General features: G+C 36.0%; 1 protein-coding gene across 1 annotated transcript; it reads left to right on the top strand.

The window, feature by feature from the left end:
* Positions 1-7,234: 7,234 nt before the first annotated feature.
* LOC104229039 (5-epi-aristolochene synthase) lies at positions 7,235-9,980 on the top strand. Its single transcript, XM_070147241.1, has 8 exons — positions 7,235-7,253; positions 7,339-7,499; positions 7,611-7,869; positions 7,973-8,348; positions 8,425-8,643; positions 8,786-8,924; positions 9,076-9,321; positions 9,437-9,980. Exons 1-8 carry the CDS (start codon positions 7,235-7,237, stop codon positions 9,731-9,733), a joined length of 1,716 nt encoding a protein of 571 aa, XP_070003342.1. The 3' UTR covers positions 9,734-9,980.
* Positions 9,981-11,037: the final 1,057 nt, after the last annotated feature.

The raw sequence follows: 11,037 nt of genomic DNA, 5'->3' as shown, positions 1-11,037 counted from the left end.
ACCTCAAAAATTGACTCCACTACATTCCATACTATAACTTGCTTCTTGTGCCAACTCAAAAACCAAGCACTTTGCTAATCCTTTGCAAATCATGTGCACTCACCAGCAAACCATAGAGAGAAATAGTCCACACACTCAACCATAAGTTCAAGTATAATCTAAGGACTCAAATATTGAAAAAATTCACTCGCTCTCACAATAAAACTCGTATGCCTCACAAGTTCGTACGATAGGCTTTCCCGTATTGTAAGACTTAACTAATTTAAGCTTTTAAAATCTAGGATCAAGTAGGAATTTATAGGTTGTAACGTAGGCCAAGGGACGAGTAGGATATATATAGAAAAATAGTGACTAACCCTCCTAAGCACTTTAGTACATCACACTTCACTTTTAAGCACATTTCTTGTCATGACCAATTCAACGTCTTGCTGTGAACCATACACAATTAAGCCATTCTTGATTAAGCACGTCAAAATATAGATACTCACTGGCCCAAACAAAGATACAGGAGGTGCCATTCATTTTTTATGTATTTATCATTTTTTTCACTCTGCTTAATTTGGTATTTGTGGTGAGTAAGGCTTTTAAATACAAGTGCACCTTGTCGGCCTTTCTATGGTTCCACTAAAAAGCTAACCAATCTCTTTCTTTACTCTTTGAGCAACTTAAGTGCCTTCGGAGGTAAAGGGTAAATAAGATACGATTTAGAACAAAATAGTGGTTGGCTTGTAATGTTAGTGCCAAAGAAAAAGGTCTATAGGCTCAAAAAGGCTGACCACGGATAATGTTATCACTCATTGGCAAATAGGCTCAAGGGTCAATCAAAGAAATGCCTATATCATTTCCTCAACTCACAAGACTTAATCATTTCGCTTCGACTCACACACGGGGCAAGTTCTAGACTAACAAGGGATGACACATAGTACAACCAAAATCTCACCTCACAAAATGCACATGACTTACTCAGGAGGGCTCAAACCCGGCTCTCAAGTTAAAGCAACTAGCGCAGTAATCATATAATCCAAACACTAGGAAGTAACAACAAAAGTCAATAAACGAGTCCAAGCGTCAAAAGGAAGTCACACATATTCTCAAGGCATATAGTCACAATAATCAAGAAGAAGATACTCAGCACAAATACTCCACCTTTAAGCCCCAACATAAAATATGTCAAAAAACAAAGATACTCAAGTTCTTCCTATTTCATTATCAGTTGAAAAAAATTTATTTTTTTTTGGTATTTTTCTTTAGACTTTAAACATTCAAGAAAACTGTCTAGGAAGTCCATCAAAGGGAAAAGTCCAAAACCTTTTAAAAATTCTACCTACAAAAAAAAACTACTACCCGGTTCAAAGAGTCATCCCTTAAGAAAGAATTGTGGCCATAAGAAAAACCAAGAGGTATTATTTCTACCTAATTGTTATTTTTATTTTTATTATTTTTAACACACATAAAATAATACAACTAAAATAGCATAGGAAATCACACAAATAATCTCTTCACTACCCCACACTTGTCCTCGAGCAACTTAAAATTAAGCACTTGGCAAGTAACCCAATTCCAAAACAAACTCAAGCATCACAGCAATGACAATGGTTTATATCAATGCTTAGAACCCAACATAAGGGCTATTGACATCTTTCCTCATTTTTAGACTAGTGCCAAGACTATTTAAAATGTTTATGCGACTCTTCTAACATCTTAACTTCAAAAATTGACCCCACTACATTCCATATGATAACTTGCTTCTTGTGCCAACTCAAAAACCAAGGACGTTGCCAATCCTTTGCAAATCATGTGCCCTCACCAGCAAACCACAGAGAGAAATAGTCCACACACTCAAATATAAGCTCAAGTATAATATAAGAACTCAAATATTGAAAATATTCACTCGTTCTCACAATAAAACTCAATATGCCTCACAAGTTCGTACCATAGGCTTGCCCGTAATGTAATACTTGAATAATTTAAGCTTGCAAAATCTAGGATCAAGTAGGAATTTATAGGTTGTATATATAGGCAAGGGACGAGTAGGATATATATAGAAAAATAGTGACTAGCCCTCTTAAGCACTTTAGTTCATCATAATTCACTTTTAAGCACATCTTCTTGTCATGAGCAATTCAACGCCTTGCTGTGAACCATACACAATTAAGCCATTCTTCATTAAGCACATCAAAATATAGATACTTACTAGCCCAAACAAAGATATGGGATGTGTCATTTATTTTTTTTCACTCTCCTTAATTTGGTATTTGTGGCGAGTAAGGCTTTTAAATACAAGTGCACCTCGTCGGCCTTTCTATGGTTCCACTAAAAAGCTACCCAATCTCTTTCTTTACTCTTTCAACGACTTAAGGGCTTTGGGAGGTAAATGGTACACAAGATACGATTTAGAACAAAATAGAGGCTGGCTTGTAATGTTAGTGCCAAAGAAAAAGGTCTATAGGCTCAAAAAGGCTGACTACGGATAATGTTATCACTGATTGGCAAATAGGCTCAAGGGTCAATCAAAGAAATGCCTATATCATTTCCTCAACTCACAAGACTTAATCATTTCGCTTCGACTCACACACGGGGCAAGTTCTAGACTAACAAGGGATGACACATAGTACAACCAAAATCTCACCTCACAAAATGCACATGACTTACTCAGGAGGGCTCAAACCCGGCTCTCAAGTTAAAGCAACTAGCGCAGTAATCATATAATCCAACACTAGGAAGTAAAAATAGGAGTCAATAAATGAGTCCAAGAGTAAAAAAGAAGTCACACATATACTCAAGGCGTACAGTCACAATAATCAAGAAGAAGATACTCAGCACAAATGCTCCACCTCTAAACCCCAACATAAAATATGTCAAAAAGCATAGATGCTCAAGTTCTTCCCATTCCATTATCAGTTGAAAAAAAGAAAAAAAATTCTTTTTGTATTTTTCTTTAGACTTTAAATCCTCAAGAAAACTGTCTAGGAAGTCAATCGTAGAAAAAAGTTCAAAACCTTTTGAAAATTCTACTACAAAAAAAAAATACTACCCGGTTCAAAGATTCATCCCTTGGGAAAGAACTGTGGCCATAAGAAAGACTAAGAGGAACTATTTCTCCCCAATTATTATTATTATTTTTATTTTTATTATTTTCAACACACATAAAATAATACAACTAAAATAGCATAGGAAATCACACAAACAGTCTCTTCACTACCCCATATTTAAACTCTTGCTCGTTCTCGAGCAACTTAAAATTAAGCACATGGCAAGTAACCCAATTCCAAAACAAACTCAAGTATCATAGCAATGGCAATGGTTTATATCAACGCTTAGAACCCAATATAAGGGCTATTGACATCTTTCCTCATTTTTAGACCATTGCCAAGACTATTTAAAATATTTATGTGATTCTTCTAATATCTTAACCTTAAAAATTGACTCCTCTACGTTCCATACTATAACTTGCTTCTTGTGTCAATTCAAAAACTAAGAACTTCTCCAATCCTTTGCAAATCATGTGCCCTCACCATCAAACCATAGAGAGAAATAGTCCACACACTTAAATATAAGTTCAAGTATAATCTAAGGACTCAAATATTGTAAAACTTCACTAGCTCTCACAATAAAACTTGTATGCCTCACAAGTTAGCACCATAGTCTTGCCCACAGTGTAAGACTCGACTAATTTAAGCTTGAAAAATTTAGGATCAAGTAGGACTTTATAGGTTGTAATGTAGGCTAAGGAACAAGTAGGATATATATATACCCTCCTAACAAGTAGGATATATATATATATATATATACCCTCCTAAGCACTTTAGTATATCACACTTCACTTTTAAGCACATCTTCTTTTCATGACCAATTCAATGTCTTGCTATGAACCATACACAATTAAGCCATTCTTCATTAAGAACATCAAAATATAGATACACACTAGCCCAAACAAAGATACGGGAGGTGCAATTCATTTTTTATTTTTTATTTTTTCTTTCTTTCTTTTTTACTCTCCTTAATTTGGTATTTGTGGCGAGTAAAGCTCTTAAATACAAGTGCACCTTTTTCGGCCTTTCTATGGTTCCACTAAAAAGCTACCCAAGTTTTTTCTTTACTCTTTCAGCGACTTAAGTGCTTTCGGAGGTAAAAGGTAAACAAGATACAATTTAGAATAAAATAGAGGATGGCTTGTAATGTTAGTGCCAAAGAAAAAGGGCTATAGGCTTAAGAGGACTGACTACGGATAATGTTATCACTGGTAGGCAAATAGGCTCAAGGGTCAATCAAAGAAATGCCTATATCATTTTCTCAACTCACAAGACTTAATCTTTTTTGCTTCGACTCACACACGGGGAAAGTTCTAGACTAATAAGGGATGATACAAAGTACAACCAAAATCTCACCTTACACAATGCACATGATTTAGTTAGGACAGCTCAGACCCGACTCTCAAGTTAAAGCAACTAGCACAGTCATTATATAATCCAAACACTAGAAAGTAACAATAGAAGTCAATAAATGAGTCCAAGCGTCAAAAGAAAGTCACACATATTCTTGAGGCGTATAGTCGCAATAATCAAGAAGAAGATACGCAACACAAATGCTCTACCTCTAAGCCCCAACATAAAACATGTCAAAAAGCATAGATACTCAAGTTCTTCCAATTCCATTATCAGTTGAAAAAAACTAAAATCTTTTTGTATTTTTCTTTAGACTTTAAACCCTCAAGAAAACTGTCTAGGAAGTCAATCGTAGGGAAAAGTCCAAAACCTTTTAAAAATTCTACCTACAAAAAACAAATTACTACGCGGTTCAAAGAGTCATCCCTTGAAAAGAACCGTGGCCATAAGAAAAACCAAGAGGGATTATTTCTAGCTAATTATTATTTTGATATTTATTTTTATTATTTTCAACACACATAAAATAATACAACTAAAATAGCATAGAAAATCACACAAACAGTCTCTTCACCACACACTTAAAATTGTGCATTGTCCCCAATGCACACCCAAAAATACAAGAGGGTAAAAGAAACTCCCTAGTAGGCCAAAGGCCGAAGCATTAGCAGCTCAGTGAGTACTCAGACTTCTCCCAGACATGACCCTTGTGCGGGCACCCCACACTTAGTTCTAACCATCTAGCTTGTTGTGTCATCCTTTCAATAGCTTTTGGTTCCCATGCTCCTAAAAAATAAAAAATGACACTATAAAAATAATACAAATAAAAAGACTAGAAATAAAAGAAAGCGGTAAAGTTGGATTGCCTCCCAACAAGGGTTTAATTTAACGTCGTGGCACGACGTGAACCACTGTTTGCCTCCACCTCGAGCTTATAAATTGGACCCCTAATTTGGCTTCAAGTTTGCATTTATTCACCAGGGGTAGTGGAATAAATCTTGTTGTCCCAAATAACCACTGTACTATTCTATACTTCTTTGTCTTTAGATGAGGTACGTAATCCTGTCTTTCTCTCATGGAAAGTTCCAGAATGTAGGGACCTTGTTCCTCTTTCGTTGATTCCTCAATTGGTTCGGATAACTCTATTTTCATATCATCATCGAAACACAATGTGAAAAAATGCTTGGAGTGAGGACCAATGTGCACTCCAGGACTTTCAACATCCTCAATATTAGTGACACTAGAATCAACAAAATTTGTATCTTTACTATCCTTGGCTGACTCAAGTATCACGTCTTCAACATCGGAATCCTCAAGTTCTAGTTGGCTAGGTTGTTGGTATTCTACTCTAACCTCCTCCACCAGAGTGTTAACTGCTGACTCTAATTCATATTGTTTTCAGCTTCTATCCACTATATTGACTTTTGGAACATTCAAAGCTCTACCATTTGACTCACTTGAGCCTTCAAGTTGTGAATAGTTTCCTCTTGCCTTTGTACCCGTAATTGAGTGTTATTATTTTGTTCCACAAGACACCTTAGCATATACTTGATCTCTTTTAGATCAGCATCCACAAGTTCTTTGTTCCTATTAACTTCACAAGTAAAAGTAGAACCATCATAATAAGGGATGAGGGGAGGATAAGAAATATAATACAACCATAAAAGTAACCATATTGACTACCAAACATATCACATACATTCCACACATAAGATTGAGTTAGTGCCCATAACTCACTCTCGGAAATATTTTGATAATTTTGCCATGTTTGGTTTCCTCCACAATATGCACAAGAAGGATCAAAAGTAGAATTACTAACATCAGAACTCACATAATTCCCAAGATTCCATGTCTCTCAAATCAAGAATTTAAAAAAATACAAATAAAACAAAATAAAAGTTCAAATTTGACACCAAGCAATATTTACAGCTACAACTACACCACTAGTTCCCCGGCAATAACGCCAAAATTTGATCGCGCCCAACTCTAGTCCTAAAAAGGATAAGCGATTGCTGCAAATATAATTCGGCCTAAGGGTCCGGAGTTGAATCCCACAGAGAACTAAGGTTTAGCTACAACTGTTTATTATCACCAAGAATACAATCTTTAACAATTCCTAAGTTATTGATGTTTTATACTTCAATACCACACAAGAGGGGGGGTGATTTGTGTGGTGACCAATTTTTTTCGATTAAACTGATTATGGAAGGACTTGGTTCTTTTAAGTGTTCCTTAACCTACTATTGCAGAAATAGTAAATGTGGAAAGTAAAGAACACAAATATTTTACGTGGAAAACACCTGGCTCAAAAGGTGAAAAAACCACGACCTACTTTTCAGTAGGATTTTTCCAAACTCTCCACTAAAATCACTGCGCCAAAAATTACATTAACAAAAACTCTATTGTAAACCTAGGACTAACTCTAATCCCGTTGTACCACACAACCTCTAACTATTGCGACAACATCAAGTTAACTCTAACTTGAATACTCTGAGTACCTATTACAATTGCCTCTAGATAAAGCTGAAAGGTAGACTCTGCATTAAAAGTTGAAATTTATGTCGCGACACTGACATAAGGTCTTATGAACAAATTAAAGTAATACTTAGAATTTTGATCGCATTAGTATTTGGTAGTTCCTTAGGTGTTTGCAAACAAAATAGGGTAGACAAATATATTGTAGGAATTACTTTTGCAAGGAAAATTTCGGCTTCTAATAGTAATTCCGATTCGGTAGCGAGCGATGCTACAGGCTAATTAACTTCTTTAAATAATACTATCCACTTAACCAAAAAAAAATTTAGACTTTAAATAATTAGGAAATCTGGATCAACAGACCCCAGACGCCAACAATGAATCAAAAGACTGCTGGTTGGTTGACTAGCTAGCCAGTATAAAGTCAAGTAAGGCAGCGAGGAAATGATTAAATTGTATTTACAATAAAAATATTAATTAGAGAATTGGCTGCGCTTTTCTCACCACTATATATATACTTCTCTCTTTTCTTCCATTTACAATAAAAATATTAATTATGAAGAAGAGATTGTTCGTCCCGTGGCCGACTTCTCCCCTAGTCTCTGGGGTGATCAGTTCCTTTCATTCTCCATTGACAATGAGGTAAATTACTAATTTTCTTTATATATAGGCAAGCATGGCTAATTTCTTCTTTATGTTTATTGAACAACATTATTTTTTCTAATTTCGTTTTTTAAAATACATTATAAATAGGTTGCTGAAAAGTATGCTCAAGAGATTGAACCATTGAAGGAACAGACAAGGAGTATGTTGTTAACAACCGGAAGAAAATTGGCTGACACATTGAACTTGATTGACATTATTGAACGCCTTGGCATATCCTACCACTTTGAGAAAGAAATTGATGAGATTTTGGATCAAATTTATAACCAAAACTCAAACTGCAATGATTTGTGCACTTCTGCACTTCAATTTCGATTGCTCAGGCAACATGGTTTCAACATCTCTCCGGGTAAGCTCATCATGAAGCACACCTTTAATATTGTTGTTAAAATTATTACCCATTTGTTGCAAGAAGGTTAATTAATCTTGAGCTTTCTTTCTTGAAATACCAGAAATTTTCAGCAAATTCCAAGATGAAAATGGCAAATTCAAGGAGTCTCTTGCTAGTGATGTCTTAGGATTATTAAACTTGTATGAAGCTTCACATGTAAGGACTCATGCTGACGATATCTTAGAAGACGCACTTGCTTTCTCCACTATCCATCTTGAATCTGCAGCTCCACATTTGATATCTCCACTTAGGGAGCAAGTGACACATGCCCTTGAGCAATGTTTGCACAAGGGCGTTCCTAGAGTCGAGACCCGATTCTTCATCTCATCAATCTATGAGAAGGAACAATCGAAAAATACTGTGTTACTTCGATTTTCCAAATTGGATTACAACATGCTCCAGATGTTGCACAAACAAGAACTTGCTGAAGTATCAAGGTGCGATAAATAAAAACGATGAACCCTTTTTGATTGATCATATCTCAAGTACTTATGTTAATTTGTTATGCTGCAGGTGGTGGAAAGATTTGGATTTCGTAACAACACTTCCATATGCTAGGGATCGAGTAGTTGAATGCTACTTTTGGGCATTAGGAGTTTATTTTGAGCCTCAATACTCTCAAGCTCGCGTCATGCTCGTTAAGACCATATCAATGATTTCCATTGTCGATGACACCTTTGATGCTTATGGTACAGTTAAAGAACTTGAGGCATACACAGAAGCCATACAAAGGTATGAACTTCATCAACTCACTTAATCCTTGATAGTAAATTGTCGGCGTGAAAAGATTAAGACGATAACTTCTACTCATTATAGTTGCGCGCTAGCTCTTTCAAAAAGCATGAGTTCACCTTAATTTATTGTCATCCTACAGATGGGATATCAACGAAATTGATCGGCTTCCTGATTACATGAAAATCAGTTATAAAGCTATTCTAGATCTTTACAAGGATTATGAAAAGGAATTGTCTAGTGCTGGAAGATCTCATATTGTCTGCCATGCAATAGAAAGAGTAAGTTTGAGCAACTTAACTATCGAAATACATTTTCTCGTTAATCCATTTCTCACTTTGTTTTACCTTGTGTACGTCTTTTAGTGATCAGAAACTTGATATACTTGAATCAGAATTTTAACACTTGAACATCTATGTTTTATATTCACAGATGAAAGAAGTAGTAAGAAATTATAATGTCGAGTCAACATGGTTTATTGAAGGATATATGCCACCTGTTTCTGAATATCTAAGCAATGCACTGGCAACTACAACATATTACTACCTTGCGACAACATCATATTTGGGTATAAAGTCTGCTACGGAGCATGATTTTGAGTGGTTGTCAAAGAACCCTAAAATCCTTGAAGCTAGTGTGATAATATGCCGAGTTATTGATGACACAGCCACGTACGAGGTATGAATTGTATCTCAAGAAATTATACAATTATATGAGATATAGACAAAAAAAAGTGTTGCTACGATAATTGAGGCAATATAAAAGTTAATCCCTTATCTATGTGCCTTTCCAGGTTGAGAAAAGCAGGGGGCAAATTGCAACAGGAATTGAGTGTTGCATGAGAGACTATGGTGTAGCAACAAAAGAGGCAATGGATAAATTCCAGAAAATGGCTGAGAAAGCATGGAAGGATCTTAATGAAGGACTTCTTAGGCCAACTCCTGTATCTGTAGAGTTTTTAACTCCTATTCTCAATCTTGCTCGTATAGTTGAGGTTACATATATACACAATCTAGATGGATATACTCATCCGGAGAAAGTCTTAAAACCTCACATTATCGCCCTACTTGTGGACTCCATCGAAATTTGAGCTGCCAATTGTGCTCATCTTAAGGAAACTTCATTCATTCTTTGTTGAGAAAGTAGTTTTATATTTGTTTTAATTTAATTCAATTGTATATTAAGCTGTTAGGGAGTTACGGTTGTGCAGTACACTTCCTAACTAGGACCTCCTTAAGATCCTTGTAAGAAATAATCTACAAGTGTTATGAATCCACTTGCATTATATTGTTGAGAGATCCTTTTATATAACAAGTAATCTGAGCCTTTTCCTCGTCCTTGCTTTAGTATTTTTTGTCAAAAAGATTGGTTGTTGGCACTTTTGTTTGTCCTTGTAGCACATGTGTATGCAAAAATCTGAAATATGCGCTATGTGTTGGCATACAATAGCTATTTTGGTATTTATGTTATCCCGTGAATGCCATCACTGATCTTCCTCTTGAAAATAAACCACTAATCAGTCTTAAATACTCTTTTAATTCCGTGTATATATGCTGGAGGGAATGAAGGGACTTGTATCTTTTTTTTCCGCTATTTTTTTCTTTTTCTTTTACATGAGGTTCGCAAGAAAGTGTTTACTAATTTTGGGCTGAAGCTGTTCTGACTGTTCGCAACCACTTTCTTTTACACGAGGTCCGCAATAACCTTTCACTTATTTACACTTCAAACACCGCTTACTAAAAGTGCATTTGAGTTGACTTCGGTCAACGTTTTGAGAAAATGGACTTGGATCCATATTTTGACGGTCCCGGTGAGTCCATATCGTGATTTGGGACCTGTGCGTATTGCCCGGAATCGAATTCGGAGGTCCCTAGCTCGAGTTGTTGCATTTTGTCGAAAATTTGAAGTTTAATTGTTTAAAAATTTGATCTAGGTTTGACTTTACTATTACCGGGCCGGTATTTTGATTCTGGAGCTTGGTAATATGTTCATTACTATATTTATGACCTGTCTGAAAAATTTGGTGTACAACGGAGTTGGTTTGACGTGATTCGGACTTCCGGTTGTAAAAATAGAAATTCTTAAGTTTCACTAAAAATTTCATTTGATTTGGTGTCTGATTCGTAGTTTTAGCTGTTATTTTGGCGATTTGATCGCGCGAGTGAGTTTGTATGATGTTTTTGGACTTGTGTTCATATTTGGTTTGGAGCCCAGGGGGCTCGGGTGAGTTTCGGATAGGCTACGGAGGGTATTGGACTTAGAATCATAGCTAAAGACCTTGTGCTTATGGTGTCTGCTACAGACTTCGCAATTGCAAGGTCTGGCTCACAAATGCGAGCCTCGCATTTGCGAGCAGGGGCTGGGGTTTTGGTTTTCGCATTTGCGAGATCTGGG

Source organism: Nicotiana sylvestris, chromosome 5, assembly GCF_000393655.2.
Source record: "Nicotiana sylvestris chromosome 5, ASM39365v2, whole genome shotgun sequence".
Lineage (NCBI taxonomy): Eukaryota > Viridiplantae > Streptophyta > Magnoliopsida > Solanales > Solanaceae > Nicotiana > Nicotiana sylvestris.
This window is presented reverse-complemented; position numbering and strand designations above follow the sequence as displayed.